At 38.4% G+C, this 17,717-nt stretch overlaps 1 protein-coding gene across 1 annotated transcript in view; it reads left to right on the top strand.

Moving 5' to 3' along the window:
• The window catches only part of adamts3 (ADAM metallopeptidase with thrombospondin type 1 motif, 3), a 98,121-nt gene that overhangs the window by 43,733 nt on the left and 36,671 nt on the right, over positions 1 to 17,717 (top strand). The window contains exons 6-9 of the mRNA XM_026321908.1: positions 4,127 to 4,210; positions 5,141 to 5,297; positions 13,297 to 13,402; positions 17,008 to 17,151. Of these exons, the coding sequence (XP_026177693.1) occupies positions 4,127 to 4,210; positions 5,141 to 5,297; positions 13,297 to 13,402; positions 17,008 to 17,151 (491 nt within the window). The remainder of the gene's footprint in view (positions 1 to 4,126; positions 4,211 to 5,140; positions 5,298 to 13,296; positions 13,403 to 17,007; positions 17,152 to 17,717) is intronic.

Genomic DNA, 17,717 nt, shown 5'->3' with positions numbered 1-17,717 from the left:
GGAGGTTTCTTCCTTGGAGGATTTACACTGTTTCTATTATTTTTTTTGGTGGGGGGCGCTGCTGCTGGTGGATCTCTTTCCACCTTTGGTGTGCATAAAAGCACACACATGGGAAAGAAATTAGTTCGTTTACTCTCTCAGGTTGTCAAATCAATAACAGCTTCACATTTGGTGCATCTTTCATGAGAGTGTCAGGCTGAGGCTATTACGCATCATCTCAGCTCCTCAAACGGTTGAAAATGAAAAGTTTAGATGTGCAATCTGAACTTTTTTTCTTCCAGAAAATTACACCTCTAAGCAGCATCAGCATGTCAACAGATACCGGTAAGATATGAGAGGTAGCAAAAAGGCTGAAGCATTTCATCTGCATCTCTTCAACACAATCAGAAGAGAAAGATACAAACAGTGTATAAATCAGAATTCAACGTAGGCTGAGATACACAAAGCAAACACCACTGGCCCCATACAGAGTAAAAAGAAATTCCACAAAGAAATAAAAAGTAGTAGAAGCCAAACATGACAGCAAGAAAACCCAGAAGCACTGGTTCCACATTACTGACCTTCACTAATGAGTCCTGTTAACAGCACAAAATAATGTTATGAGCCTCTGTCAGTGACCGGTGTAACAGCATACATTAATATACACTGATTAACTACATGTGCAATTTAATTCAACCCACCACAACAGATACAGTGTGTAACAAACAAAAGGTTTGGACGATGCTCATTTTCTTTATCGATAGTGTATAAAAGTGTTTAATTTTTATTTGGGCTGCATTATGTTGAAAGCATTTCTAGTACTTTGTCATCTTAAATACTGTTAACTATAGCTGAAATATTTAATGTTTGCAATTAATCATATGATTGACCATAGTTGACCCATGATTAATAGCAAATTAATCACAGATTTTTTTTTTTTTTTTACCTTGAAGAGATATTTTTCATGTATTTAATACTCTCATCAATGTGGGACTGGACAGATATGCTTGCTTTATAAAAGTGTATGTTTAATATTGTTGCAGTAAAACAATAACAAATACTGTCCAAACTCCAGCGTTGGCATAGAGTCATAATTACAGAACATATGTGTGTAAATCACACATCAAAGAAACTGTGACGTTTAAAGGGATTTGCATTAATTCATTATTACTGCATTGGCTTTTACAGCCCTACTACTCACACTACTAGCAATGCTACACACCCTTTAGCATTGTAGCATTTACTGCAGAGCTGTTTAGGGTTTCATTATCCTGATGTTGAAATTACATGAGAAATGTTGCATAGATTCAGGTCCCTTGAAAAAATTACTTATCACAGTTAATAAAGAAAACATTGTGGTGGCCACCACTAAACATAAAACCATTAAAATATCTCTCCTTAAAAGCAAACATCAATCTGCTGAAGTAACAAACTCAGCTCTCTGCTGTTAGACTTTCCATCAGATTTTGGATCTTGGCATCCTGTTGATCCTGGGTTGGCTCAGCCACAAGATCACTAGCGATGTCCAGCACTGATGCTGGGCAATTCTGTCCTGGACAGCAGCCAACGTTCCTGTTAATGGATTGGGTTATAGGGTCAAGGCTTTGTGCAGGTCAGTCAAGTTATTCCACATCAAACTGTGAAAAACGAATTTTTATGGAGTTGGCTCTGTGCACCATGTCATGCTGAAAGTGTTACTAAATTTGAAGGAAGTTTACTATGTAAATACAATTGATAATTGTAGAAATAAGAATCTTCTCAGGTGGAACTAATGTAGAACAGCCAGAAACCAAAGGGATGACAACAGCCATGTCCATGTACTTTAGGCCTCATCAAACATTCTCTAAAATAGACCAGTATAGTATTACTCATCAGAATGCTTCAGGATTAAGATGTGTTCTCTAAATGTAACTGAGTTTAGTGGAAAAAGAGAAGTAAAAAAGGTTTACTAGTCCAACTCTGAACTTTCTCTCTGATTTTCTCTGTTTTTCCATCCTATGGCATCTTTCCTTTTCCCAGCAAGTTGTCTCATTTTCAGCTGCTGTTAATGGGGGGACATGCTGTTGTAATGTTTCTGATGATAAACCAACAAGTGACCAAACCTGATGCTTAACTTTATGAAATGCTGGGTTCTGCCATATGATATGACACAGATGGCTGTGTGTACTATGGCATTAACGTCCTATTAACACATTAATCAGCTCAGATTGCAGTTGATCAGTGAAACCATCAAGTTAGAGAGGTTTCCCTGCTTCTTTACAGCATGTAAACATGATCTGCATAAATGAAATGTGAGGCTGAACACATATAGCAAGAGGAAGCTGTTAAGTAATTGCTGTACATCGACCAGGCTTTGAGAGGGAATAGATCTGTGTGTGGGAGGCAGATTATGTATGGTGTAATTTTAGCTAGCCCTGAAGGAGTGGCTCATGGTGCAGGCACTACCAGTGGAAGTGGATGTTTAACAGGAGTTTTTTTTTTTTTTTTTTTTTTTTTTTTTTCTGTCTTTTTTTCCTTCCACCTTTCTGCAGCATGTGACACAGTCAACCTGACTGTAACTGCCGGTAACATGCAGTCCAAACAAGTCCAAATGAGTAATGGGATCTGCTGGACGTGGAGTAAGATTGTAGTCTGGAGTTTGATGCTCTCCCCTTAACCGTCCTACGAAGTTGATAAGGTGAAAATGGTGGTGAAGACAAATTAGCATGTGATTACATGCTGCTACGATTTTTTTTCTACCACCTCTAACTTGTGGGGAAATCGCTGACATATCGTGCAATGAGGTGAAAAAGCTCAGTGAGAAATCATTGGTCCAAAGAAAATGAGACCCACTGTGATGCCTCCTGTTGTTTCAGTCCAAATGTCCCTGTTTCCTAATCAGTTCTTCTTATATACAGTATCAAAGTGCTGCCCACAGTATTGAGTTGGTATTTACTGTGTGGTCCATCAGTTACTGACAAGACAGCAGTAATAACACACATCACACTGAGCCTTTTATTAAAGGATAGCTGTCAGCAAAGTGCATCTTTTGTTTCTTGCTGTGAGGCGACAGTACGAACCACCGCACTGCTTTGCCACCCATATATATGTAATATATATAGAGATATATGTAGTACTGTCCAAAACTACCTGAATTTCTCTTCAAGGGTTTAAAAACATTAACTTATATATTTCCATTTGTTCTTTCAGTCATTGGCATGACTTTCATATGGAGGTTAAAGGTTTTGTAAAAGAAAAGTGCAAAGGCAGGCTCATATACTCTGCATCCTCAGGTAGATAAGTGATCATGTACATGGAGGCATTTATCACAGTGTCATTTAAATCCATCAGAGGGTTTAACATGTCCCACATACTTTCGAATAGAGTGAGTGGAGCTGATCCCTGAAGGGGAAATTTGATTTCTCTGGCTGATTGAAAACCCATAACAGGTCAAATAATAATATCGAGAAAACAAGGAGCTAAACAACAAGATGGCTGGCAAAAATGGGGTCACAGCTGGGGTCTCCTTGCTTTCTCTTAGATTTAGTGTAATGGAAAATGCTAATTGAACTACCTGTGCAGTGTCTTCACTGGCTAGGCCAGCTGACTCATACAGTTGGCTTTACCTTAAATCTAAGGCTCAAGGCTTAAGGCTTAAAACACCCTGAATATTAAAAAACCTCTGCCATGCTCTTTTTGCTTCCTCTCTAGGTCTGTCATTTTAAAAATGCAATTAAGGCTTTTCCCTGATGTTGGTGCATCTACATAGGTTCATATCCAATTCATATCAATTCAGACATTTTTTAGTTAAAGCCTGCAAGTTCACAAACTGCAAGTACCTTTACTGGAGATGCTGATTAAGGTTTTCTTTTTTTTTATTATTTTTACTCAACCATATCTTTAAGAGACAAGAACACGGTGATGTGACACTCCTCCTAACTGTGTTCACTGGCTTTCAGAATGCCACAGAACAGTAGTTACACAGGTCTGTGATTACAGTCATTCATGGAGTGATTCGAAAAGAATAGTTTGTTGCTCACTTGTCGTTCTCTTTCTCTGATGAGTGGAAAGTAGAAGCCCACAATTAACATCTCAGTGACGCAGATGCTTTTAAAGAAATGCTATTTGTGTGAGCTACCCTCATAATGTATTTCTCTGGTTTTCTCAGGTGAACGAGATCTACCATGACGAATCGCTGGGAGTCCACATCAATGTGGTCCTGGTGAGGATGATCATGCTGGGGTATGCCAAGGTGAGGTTTCACAGGCATTTCTCTTTTTTTCCTTGGAGAGTAAGATGACTCTACTGCAGCTGAGACTGCTTCCCGACACTGAGCACAGAATTTGATCACATTACAGAGTAATAGGGGTCCCCTTAAGAGTTTTCTTTTTTTTCATCTAATTTAGCTTCCATTGAAACCACCAAATGTGTTTACAGAAAAATGGATAATTGCATTTACAGTTTCCCAAACTACACCTCTGTGTGTTGGTGCACACCTGCAGATGACAAGCACTGAAGATATTGACTTTGTCACCAAGATTTTGCTACCAGAAACCTCTTTGAATGGATTTTTATGTGCCAGCAGATTATCACCAAATGAGAGAATAATAATTAAAAGTCCTGGTAGAAAGTAAAGCACAATAATTAATCTAATAAACACAGGGAGGTCTTACAGTACAATATAAGTACTCATAACATATTAGCCTCAGACAGCTAGTGTAATGGCAATCATGTATAGAGAAAAGTGCATTTAAGCTGAAACAATGGCGGCAAATAGGTATCAGAAAGGAGATGACAATCCAACAAGGGCATCCAAAGGATAAAATGTGCTGGTTTGCTTGGTCACAGTCATTAATAATGGAGCAGAGATTCAAAATTCATAAAGATTGCAGGAATGAGAAGTTCTCTCTCTTTCACTCTTTGACACTATGTGAATAAATCTGCGATGACATACTGTAGTGTGATGTGTGTTGGCATTTTAGATTATAGGAGTTCACTTTGCTAACTGCTCATCATCATGCCAGATGCCCCAGAATTAATGTGTGGCTACAGTGAATACTACTCAGACCTGTCAGGATGAATTCAATGCAATTTGAACTACAGACAGAATACTGTTCAATTCACAATATTCACAATCATGGTTCAGCAGTAAGCGCTTTCTCTTACCTTTTTCTCCCATCAGTCCATCAGCCTCATTGAAAGAGGCAACCCATCACGGAGCCTGGAGAACGTGTGCCGCTGGGCGTTTGTGCAGCAGAAAGGTGACCTTGATCACGCCGAACACCACGACCATGCAATTTTCCTCACTCGCCAAGGCTTCGGCCCCACAGGGATGCAAGGTAAGTCCAACAGCTATTTGTTTGCCTGCAGTGTTTTGACCTGCTCTGTGGCTAAAGGAGGTTGTTCCTCATGATACAAGTATTATGGTACTTTCTAATCAGGAGTGAATACTTGTTTCACTTGGATGTTAAAATCTGAGCTACATGTTACACATTTAACAAACAGTTTTTAAAAAGTTTTAAAGTGATACACAACTCTCATTTGTAAATTTGGTGCCGATTCTCTTCGCCAGCTTTTCAAATGCACTTTTGCTGATTCTTTGAGCCCCAGATACTTGGGAAGGGGGGGACCACAATATGACTAATACCAAGTGCAAATAAAGTGACTGATCTTCCATGAATAAGCCCCCAAGACCTTTTTGTTTTTCATATCTGACACCTTTCCCTAATTTATATTTTTGTGGCTGGAGGCTGAAGGCAATTTGCACTAGCTGCCTTTTTTATCTGCAGCAGCCAAACTGAGACAATAAGAGAAACTAATGGTTCACAGTCTGTAAAAGGCCTGTTAAACTTGCTTTTTCTCTTTTTTTTTTGTCTTTGAACAGCTTGAAAGAGAACTGTGTGTTCTTTGACTTTGGCTAATGCCATTATTTTTGTGGAAACAAAAGGAAATATTAAAGAGCATGTTCCTGACATGTTTTCCATTATCTGGCAAAACTGAAGCATTTGCAGCTCTGACAGCTTCAGTTCTTCCAATAATTTTAGATCAATAAACAGAATTACAGGTATGCATATTCATTTACCCAGAATGAGAACATAACTTGAGTTACTTACAGGAAAACAACTGTAAAACAGTAAATTGTGTAGAAAACTGAGGTGTATCTGGAACACTGAGTTCACTGTGCTGAGGTGAAGTCTTGATTTGTTTTGACTCAAGAAACAAAAGAGGGCAGTTTCACAGTGCTAGAGTGCTATAATTAGCTGCCAGTACCCAGTGCTGTTTTCAATCCAAAAATAATGGAATCTCCAATTTGTATAGGCTTTGTGTGCCCTTGCGTGTGCGTGTGTGCGTGTGTGTGCGTGTGTGTGTGTGTTATGAAGATTCCACCAACAGTATTGGTAACCAAATCTTTGCCTCTGTACGGTGCAAACAAATCAAGCTGCAAATATTAACTGCAATAAAAGCGACGAGAACTGCCACAAAAGGAGGAGAAATCCATAAACTCACAGTGTAAAACACTAAGGAGCAGAGAAACATCATGAGCCTCATGATACTAAAACATGTGGCGATTAGAAATAAAGATTGTAGTGTTAAAATCTGGTGTTTTTTGCTGTTCCAGTTCCACTGCCACCAGATTAGCAGCTGGTTGAATTAACAAGCAGCCTGTGAGTTCATGGCTCCTCATTTACTGAACAGGCCCAGTTGTAATTGGGCAGCACATTCAAACAAAAAACTGCAGCATATAACTTTTTGGTTGCTTTAGCAGGTTATTGGATACACATAGCTACCAGTGCTGCAGTAAATCCTCCCTTCTCCATGGTGATAAGGCTCATTTCTTATTGAAATTGTTTTTAGAAAGGTATTGATTTAGTCCACTCCATTTTCTTTATAGCCATGAAGGTACAGGAATACCACTGTATATAATGTAGTACAGTTTAATCGTGGATTAACAGGATTTTAGTGTCAATGTGATAAAGTAGCTAATATTTTTTAGGTATTTGTTTCACTGGTTCAATAAAAAACAAATGGTGAATGTGGTTATTTTATCCATATATAGACTCTTACTTTTTGTGTGGTTTAATTCATTTCAGATATCAAATTTAATATCCTGTAATAGGAAATTTTATCTTTCCTACATCTGCTGTTTATGATGATGACCTAGTTTGAGCCTGACTAGGGTCTGTCCATGAACAACTTCCAGAACAGGAACATCAGAGATGGTCCCCACCATGCTGAGGGCTTTGGCTTGATCCTGTGAGCTGGAGTGTTTGAGGGACATAGAGTGACATTACAATCAGTAATGTGTCAGTCATGTCTGTGCATTAACAGTGTAATCAAAATAACATCATGCACACAGACAAAACCTTTTATCTTATTATTTCTTTGTATCCAAACGCCTACATCCTACTGTAGCAACATGCTAAAAGGAGCCATGATGTATTTTCTCCCCACTAAGCCTGGCACAAAGGTCTTTATATTTCAATGAATCTGTTTCACACTGAGCACATGATAATTGAAGAAGCACTGGTGACAGATAGATCATCTAGGGACATCTGCTCTATATAAAAATTACTCCACACTGTATTTTAGTGTTCTCTTCACTGCAGTGTTCAAATCAGCTTCAAAATAGAGGATTAAAACCTTACTTACCGAACATCTTTGGACTGATCTTAATAATAAGTACAATAAACCAGTAGAAGAAGAAAGCAGTTTTCTTTTTTTTTTATTAACGTAGAAAATCTTCACTTTGATTGTTGTTACTTCATATTTGGATGTACAAAAATAGAGATTATCACCCATCATGACTTTTACTGCAGGACTTCATTTCTCCTGTTAAAATGGATGTACAACATGTGGTAAAATAGCAGATAGCTGCTCCCTCTCCATGACTTTAAACACACTGGCTCTGTGGCTCTTTGGCACTTGGATGGTTCACCTCTGTGCTGCCGACAGAAATACATCAGCAAACATTAGCTGCCCTAAAATTTTGTACAGACTCACCAGAGGATCATTCTCATTAACTTTGCTGATCCAATGGTTTTTCCTCGGTTTCACATTTGGACTGTAATTTATTAATAGAGCCAATCAGCAAATGTTAACAGACTAAGTAAACATCAGCATGTTAGCATTGTCAGTGTGATCATGGCTTGGATTAAATACTCAGTTAAGTTCAGTTGGTCATGGCTTTAAAAAATACGTTTCACAGCCTTAGTCACTCCTTCTGCTGCGTCACTTTATTTCCTCCTTTTCCAGTGGCATTATTACACTGGTCACTGGAGGTCACACAACTGTGACACGTTATTGTTGGTTGTAATAACCTGCTGGCACAAATGACAAATGGGCTTGTTTTTGTTTTTTTAGTGAAGATCAATCTTTGCATAGCAGCCTTTTCAAGAGCAGAGAGAGGGAGAGACTGTTTGTGTACCAGACATTTTTCATTGTGTCACAATTGACTTCACATTGATTTTAGGAATAAAGTCATCATTGAAAAAAATTAAGTACTCTTATTACGTATTTTTCTCCTGTCTTTCCTGTATTTCTGTGCAAAGCCCAGATATTTTGAAGCTGCTTTTCATTTCACAGCTACAGTAGAAGGCAGTTTTATTCACTCTATAGTGCTTCAATCCTTCACCCATCAGTCACAGCCAGCCAATAGTTCTTTCTCAAAAGAGAGAAGAGAAATGAATTTCTCAATTGCATTGTTCTGTCTATTGGCACCCTTGGTGTCAGGCCATTTGTATTGCAGATTCATGTATGCATAGTAGGGAATATTTAATGATGTGTACACTATTTTGAGACAGAAACCCATAGCTGCTATCTTGTGGTTGAAAATGAGTCCAACTAAACAATCCCCACACCAAGCAGCATCACTTTCTTTTGATCAAGGACTTTAAGACATTATTGGGTTCAGGATTATTTCAGGTCTGTCTGAGGAAAAACATCTTACAATCACTTCTCTGCAGTCTTCCCCTGAGCCATTGTTAGGTTTTGACAAGCACAGCCTTTCCTGTAAGGAAGATTTCATTAAGCTTCTCACCCGACTTGGGTGAGATTTTTTAATTTTTTTTAAACTGGGTCATTTTCACACACTGAAATAAATAAAGCAGATGACCAGATGTCACCCCAGCAATAATAGCTTGATAGAGACAGTTGATGATAAAGATGAAATTGAATTCCCTAAATAGCAAATTTAATCCATCAAATACCACAAACAAACAAAAACAAAACAAACAAAATCTCTCTGCTGCATGATACTGGCTCCTTTGTAAAGGTTGGGATCCTGCATTTCCTAAGTCTTTAGTGAGTCTACTTAGACACACAATCAGTTAATTAACATCAAATGCCCTTTACTCTATCGCTCAGTGGAGACAGTCCACTCCTTAAAAACACCAGCCTTGGTCTTTTGTCAAGCTTGCACTGATCTATTATTGCAACTCAAGTCAATATTCAAAGGTCGGTCAGGAAGCTGCGACCAAAACAGCAAGACCGTCTAGCAATTATAGCATAGTATTTGGTTATTTACACCACGGAAGCAGAGCCTTTATTTGTCAGATATCTGTTACTACATTCATTCACTTTCAATCAACTCACCAGATAATAACAGAAGCCACAGAGCAACGTTTTGTTCTCAGTTACAGCAGCAACGATTCTTAAACGATTTACAGTTTTGAGTGTCATAATATTTAAAGACCTTTCCTGTACATGACAGCCAGACCAGGTTTTATTTAAAACTTAAGGCCACACTTACAAAATTGCCTAGTTGCAATTACCATAATGCAATCTGTGTGGCTAATGTTAACTAGATAAGCTAACCAGTCATTTTTAAGTGTTGGGACAAAAACATCACATCACCGCATTGATTGCATTGATCTAACAGTCATTGCCAACAGTTTGTTAAGAAATGTTAAATTGTATGTGTGGCTGAAGATACAAAATTAAAACATTTTGTGGATTCTTGCTGCTGTAAAAATGTTACATCAGGCAGAAATAGTCAAATATGTTGTTAAGTCCACATTTGCAGATGGTGGCTCTCTTGTCTGCAGGGGTCAATATCTGTGTAGTCCCAAACTTTCCACTCATGGAGCCTGATGAAATTCAAACAAAATAAATTGAACTGTTTAACAAGTCAGCTTGAATTCATGAGGTCTCAATCATAATGAGCTCAGTCATTTTTAGAGACAAATCTGGCAAAAATAGAATATGGTGCTTTACTCATTCAGCTTTATGTGTGTATTTGCTTCTGTCAAGAAACATTTCCCATCCACCTCTCTTTGATTTCTGTCTTCATTCTGTCTCACCGTATGGTTATGGTTGCTTTTCTATGGCTGCCGTTGCCAACACCACTTCATTTCATTTTTTTCATTATCGTCCCTGTTTCCCCAAATTTTCATTTCAATCATACCATTTTTCGGCTCATTTTTTTTGCGAGCCCAAAGTCTGTTGAATAGAGGACAAATGGTCTTAGAAATTTTTAATGGAGACTGCAGCCTCCCAAGAGAGCTGCATGGTCTTTACTAAACAAAGTCTCACAGAATAATCAATGTTGTGTTAATTACATAGAGGAATTTGTTGAGAACAGCCTAATTGTTCGTAACACATCTTCTAAACTTCATCCAGGTGATAATGGCCTCTTTTCCTTTCTGTTCTGACACCTTTTGTGCAAATACTTTTTTAAAGATGTGCATACTGTTTTGTACATATGATAATTCAGACACTATCATGTTATTGTGTAATTGGTCTGTGTCTGATACATTCTTGTATAAAAGTGTTGCATGCTGTGTAACTTGGTTCTTCATTGTTTTGTCAGTGCACACACACTTATGGTTGCTTAGCTGAACTGTGTGCAGCTTTAGTGACAGTGGGCCAGCAGACGTCAGATTGATCTCAGGTTGCTCTCTCGCTGCAGCTTTTGTTGTGGAAATGCCCCATTGGATGAATGGATCTGGATATATCAACTCATAAAATTTGCTAATCTAGATTTTAACAACTGGACCAAAAGAGGACAGTGTTTACAAAGTCACCCAAACAGCAAATTAAAGGACAAATGTCCAATTCACAGGGTAAATTCCACCCTTGGGAAACCATAACGCATGAAAAACTCAATTATGTTTGTCTGAGTTAACACTGAGTGTTTTTGTGTTTTCTCCTCTGGTTGCCACAGAGAAGGCTCATGTCGGGGTTTTTCTTTGCGATTGCTTTCAAATTTTCTCACTTCATGTTTAATAGTATTTGATAATTTAGTATCAGTTACCTCCTTGGTTGGTTTGTAATTTTAGTTTGACTGTTTTCCAAATGTTTACTTTTGGTCACTTAATGTCCAAATCCAGCATGACTGGAATGGGATTGTTGTAAAGTTCAATAGCTTCACAATATGGATTTTGTGTACATTGTTAATATCTATAGGTCTAGGTGTAATGCCTGTAATCTAGTATTGATTTAGATATTGAAAAGTTATTGAAAGATTACTAAGATCTATAATGATTTATGATTTTGTCCTTTGCAAACAAGCAATAGCTTCAGTTTAACTAAAGACGAACATGTATTTTCATATTTGCCTTAGTTTAGTTTTTTAAAAACCTTTGAGGAGAAAACAACTTTGAAATCCAAAGCTGGAGATGAGGAACATCCAGTCATCCAGAATGAAATACAGATTGAATGTGTGATTTCATCTGTGATATGGTGTCCCAGTGATGGATTAATCTGTCTTTAATTCAGAACAAGCCATAATTAGTAGCACTCTTGTATATCTGCCTTAATGTGCCTAAATCTATATCCCCTTTCTCACCATTTGTGGTCTGCTGCCAAAAAAGGTCAGTCTCTGTTCATTATGTTGCAGCTGCAGGTGGTGCAGTAACATCAGTAACATAACAAACCAGCAGCACAGAGAAAGGGCTGAAGGAGGAAGGACATCGATCTGTATTGTTTAATCTAATTCAGGTTTTCAGGCTTGGAGGGGGGGAGTCGGGTCTTAGGCCATTCCCAGCATGCAGTTGGCGAGAGGTGGGATCCATCTTAGACGGATCAGCAGTCTATCGCTGTGACACATAGATACAGACAGACACACACTCACATTCACACCTACAGGCAACTTAGAGTCACCAACCAACCTTGGACTGTGGGAGGAGAAAACCCACAGAGACACAGGTAGAACATGAAGACTCCACACAGAAAGAACCTGAGGGTCGGACAATATTCGTTACCAGAACCTGGAGGAAGGACATGTTTATTCTAATCATGGCAAGGTTGAGATTAATCATTGCTGCCATCTGTTACTTTTACTATCAGTCACTAAAGTTGATAATGTCATTGGACTGACTGATGCAACAGCATGCAACAGAGGTATTGCAGGAAGTAGTAGGACAGTAATAATATGCATTTTATTCATAATTAATAACTATGAAGCTGACAAAAGGTGTCCCAGTCCTTTCCTCCACTGCTTTTCCTCCCCCTATGGCTTTGTTTGATTTGTCTGCTTCCTGTTTTGCAGCAGAGCTCATAATTGCATATATCTTCACCATCCTGATGCACATGTGACAGACTCAGCCTCCCTTCTTGAGTCTTTCACTCATGCACTCATCCATTTTATTTGCTCAGGTTTTGAAGGGGCAGTAAATGGAATTTCTTTTGTGAGGCTCAAAGCTTTAAAAGCTGCATTTGAAAACTGCATTAGCAGTAACATCTCTTAGCAGAAATAGGCTTTGTTTTAGTAGGAAGTGTTTTAGGGAACAACACTTGAAGAACCTTTACTTTTAGAAGAACAAACTGCAGTTTTTTGTGTGACTTTGCAGAACCACAATAATCTGCTTTGGCCTCCACTGTATTTGGAAAACAGCAGAAATTTTAAAAGTTTTGATCTAATTGAATTTGACACATTTTCAGTAGCTTATTGAAAGAGACTTTATATTGGCTGTATCTGCAAAGGTTTTCTGACAACTGTTTTCAGTGTTTCTCTCTACAGCTGAGGTTGGCTGAGATTACATTTGCATTTGAGTTTTAATGCCTGTGTTATTTGACTTGTAGAATAATTTCTGGGTGTTTGCTGCATGAGATATTTCAACAGTCTGTAATTTTTTGGTGTGGCTAGTTTATTCCTGTATTTTAGGAAACTTAAAGCATTTGATGACGGTTAGAGAAAGATTGTAGACTTTCTATAAACACCTCAGCAGTGACTGCTGCAGACTGAAATTTTAGATGTTGCTTAAATATTGGAATATACACAAAAGTCTAAAATTGTCATTTAATGTACATATGGAAAGTGTTCCTTAGTAAATCAATTGGCTTTGGCTTTTGTCAGTCACTACTGAAATAACCTTAGTTCTTTCTGCTGATGTCCTTCAGGTTACGCTCCAGTCACAGGAATGTGTCACCCAGTCCGCAGCTGCACCCTCAACCATGAAGACGGCTTCTCCTCAGCCTTTGTTGTGGCGCACGAGACTGGCCATGTGTAGGTTGCTCCTATTACGTTCTTTCTGCTTTGTCTGTGTAGGTGCTATAATCTTTTAAACACACACATTCTTCTTCCCAACAAGAAGACTGTGTGCTGAAGTCCCAGTGAAGTCTTCCCTTTTCTGTTTAACACCTGGGCTACATGTGAACATCCTCCCTTAAGCTAATCGGCCTTCAATGCTTTATTGAATTTCAGGGTTGTTTATGGAGCTGCTCAAAACATGCAGACTGAACTCATTTCTGCAACACAGCAAAGGCACAGAATCAAGAAAAAAGGCTCTGCACTTAAACCTGGATTAAGTATGCAGCAGTAAACAGTGCCCAAACTATTTTGTTTGACAGTTTTGCCTCCTACTCACAGGTGTGCTGCTGAGTGGTTAAAGACAAACTCTTGAAATAACCAGAGTGGGAACATCAGGCAACAGAAAGCAAATCTAAAGAATCACTGGGAATAATAAACAGGGTATTTTCTGCAAGTTGTCAACAGCTACTATTCCAGGATCACTTCAGTCCAATACAAAAAGGACTTAAGCTTCTAGATGGCAAATTTTAGAGCCCAGGGCTTATGAACAGAGGAAAGGCTGGTCCAATCAGTCCGATCAGCTTCGACAAACATCACACAACACCAGAGGGTGGATGTCACCTGTGAAGTTGTAGTAGTAGTCAGGGTTGAGGCAGAAATGGGACAGATTCGAACACCATCTGCAGGGTGGAAACTAACGGGAGGCAGGAAGCTGTTGTAGAGAAAAGAGAAGCTATCCATCAGCAGGGAGATCAGAGTGGAGCAGCTGACACAGCGAGGCACCATCCTGCTGAAATGTCCTCAAGCGACCCCGAATCCCCTCTCTCTCTGTACTAGCATTATCCTCAGGGATCAATAGACTTCCACAAGAAGAGGAAAAATCACGTAAAACTGTAGGACACACATGTGGTTCGTTGTGTTAAGAGGTGATCTTAAAGGGAAACTCTGCGTAGAATTTAATTCAAGGATTAGAGTCTTGTAAAGAGAAAAAGCTATTCACAAAGCAGATAACCTTCTAAGATGAAGAACTGTAGGAGAAGTGAACAGGATCCTCGAAAATCTCAAGTGTTTTTCTACGTTTTGGAAATAAATGGCAGCATGAGGTGAACACATGGGGAGAGCTGCTAAAAAAGCAATGTGGATTGGATTGTGTGCCGATACGTTTTTGACTGATTTTGTCTGCAAATGTGTTTGCATTTAAAACAGCTAAACCCCCTGTTTGCCCATGACTTCAGCGATCACTAATAAAGGATAAGAAGTCCAAGAACAGGCATGTCCCTGCTGGTTTTTAATTAACCTGTTGCCATGTTAGGACCTTTTATTTACTGTGACTGCTCAAAAATGCCATGACGTAGTGGATCATTATTTCCCCTGGCATGCAGTGTTAATCCAGATGGATGGAAAAGGCCAAACTGAGATTATTTAGCATGCATCACCCTTTGTTTCTAGGTAACCATACATCAAATCATGTGACCATAAAACCAGGGACCATAAATATGGACCACATTTCTGAAAACAGCAGGTCATGAAAATATTGAGTAATTGAGACAAACGGGTATGTCAGTTGAATATACAGCTTAAGAGGATCACAGGATGCTTCCTGATGCTATTGCTTAAATTCATTAATTAATAATTAGTAGAATTTAGTGTATTGTATAGTATGCATAATAAAACCTGATGTGCCAAGCTGACCTTGACACATCAGGGCTATAAAGACCAAACATAATAATCAAATAACAGTCTTATTGTGCTCATCACTTTTGTACAAAGGGGATGTACCAACTCTAGAAAATGCTTTTACTTCACAATGCTAGATATGAAATATGTAAAAGTAATATTGTTAAAAATGAATGGAAGGAGTAACTTGATAACACCTAAAGAAAAGCTTTCAGCACCATCACAGTAGATTTGTAGAGTTTGCCAGCATTTAGTTTTTCATCATTTGAAATATTATGAAAAAAGAAGACTTGCACGCTGGGCACAACATGTTTTTTACTGAGTCGTTTTCTTGCTTCCTCATTGTCAGAATTGAGAGTTACAAAACAAAACGTCATGGTCACAGGCTGACACTGCAACAGCAGGAACACTTCAACAGTTAATGCATTTCTAAAAACAGCTGAATGTCATGTATGTTATAAAAACATGACCTATTATTTGTAGTAAGGCCAGTCCAACATGTAGAGTTTGGTTTTAGTTTTCTCTCACTGTGCTTTCAGGGTATGCAGGATATTGCAGTATTCCTTATATATGATCTTAATATCCCAAATGTTTTGAATCTTTTAATTTAGCTGTGAATGTTATTCTCACAGCCTGGTGCAGCCTGGCTTTCAAATTGTGAGTTCCAGCACTGTTTACAGGTTTGGGAAGGAACATGGATCATGTTAAATGATGACCAAGGATGCATGATGATTGCTAAGGCCCAAAGGAGCCACAATGCAGCAAAAATCCTTTAACTAATGAGACTCACCCACCATCTGCTCTCTTTATAAACCACCTCTGTGTTTTACATTGTTTGATATTTGTTATGAATTTCAAACTTCAACACCTATTAAATCAGTGTACTAATCATGAGAACTGGGAAATAATTGAAACAATCTGTGTTACTGAGCTATATAATTATGTTAAAAAAAAAGTGGGTGAATTGTCTGAATGTGCTGCTGACACTATGTGCAGTGTTTTCTTCCCCCAAATACAGCAAAGAGAATTAAAGCATAGCAGGTACATGGTGAATATACCATGTATATTATTAAAGCTACTTGCAGTCTGAATTAATTATGCTCATTTATATCTGTGTGAGACTTGGAATAACTAGAGAAGACCTACAAACCTGTTAGCCACAGCATGATCTTCTGTTTGATCTGTTTATCCCATATGGGTCCATATGCTGTCCATTTATGTTCACTCCTCTTGGTTTGTTTGTACAGTCATACAGTTTTATTGTTTAGATAAATTCTTGGAAATAAAAGTGCAGTTTTGAGAATATGTGAAGCCAAAAGCTAAGAAAAATGAAGTGCTGGCTCCAAAACACGTACTTTAGTCTGATACTACAGCTTTTCCTTTTTCAGTGCAGATGTCTGCCTGAAATTGCGGGTGTGTATGGATGAACATATATCTGAACAAATACAGTATACAGCGCAATATATTGTTCTACTAAAACTATACTTTGAAAGTACCTTTTGAAAATGTCAGGCAAAGCTAATGCAGCGATTCCTACATGTATTTAGAAACAGTTTGTAAGAAATACAAACTCCAGTGATGGAAAATTGACACAACATAGTGTCACTTTAATAAAATGAAATGTGTTTCTTCTGAATGAAAAACATAATTCAAATGATCAGACTTTGGCAAAAATGTAATTTGTCCTCAAAAATCACACCTTTAAAATGTGATGAAAGGATAGAAAGAAGAAAAGAGAAACAGGAGAAAAGATGGAAAGAAACTTTTGGATATTTTCCACATTTGGCCATGAAAGATAATTCACAATTATGTACTGTAATTCAGTGTTTAAAATAATTTTTCAGAACCTTTACTAAATGCCATGCAGTTTTAAAATATTTTCTTGTATGTTGCTGTGGGAGCAGGTTGGGCATGGAGCATGACGGCCAAGGCAACCGCTGTGGGGATGAAACGGCGATGGGAAGCGTGATGGCTCCTCTGGTGCAGGCGGCCTTCCATCGATACCACTGGTCCATGTGCAGCGGACAGGAGCTGAAGCGATACATCCAGTGAGTTCATGGCCACAGCACAGTGAGACGGCATTAACATGCATGCAGTGTTTATAAAATGAGATGTTTGATGTTTTGATGTATTTTCTTAAATATTACAGCATGGGGGAAAAAGCAAATGTAGAATTTTGTGAGGACTGTTGTAAAAAAGCAATTTATTGTTTCAAAAAACCGAATAGCCTTTGAGCTGTTTACTCCTCTTGTTTCTCTTGGTTAGGAACTGAAGTATAATGTGTCCTATAGACGCTGGATTCATAGAGAGTTTTTCACTCAACTGTAATGAATCAACTTCTGACCAAGAAGGCTGAGTTGTGCATTGAGACTAAACAATTGACAGTGCATATAAGGAGACAACAGTGGCACTGTGCAATCTATGGCCATGGACTATTTGCTTTTTTTAATAGCAGCTCACAGGTTTGTCAGCGGATCCACTGCAGAGAAAAATCATATCATCTGTTATTACAGCATGATGGCATGGAAGCTTTGGGTCACAGAGGGAAAGAGAAAACAAGGCAGCTGCTGCTGCAACTTTTATATTTCCGCTCAACATGAATACAATTAAAGTT

The sequence above is a fragment of the Mastacembelus armatus genome, chromosome 9, assembly GCF_900324485.2.
Source record: "Mastacembelus armatus chromosome 9, fMasArm1.2, whole genome shotgun sequence".
In the NCBI taxonomy this organism is placed as follows: Eukaryota; Metazoa; Chordata; class Actinopteri; order Synbranchiformes; family Mastacembelidae; genus Mastacembelus; species Mastacembelus armatus.
Note: the sequence above shows the minus strand (reverse complement) of the source record. Positions and strands in the feature narration are given on the sequence as shown.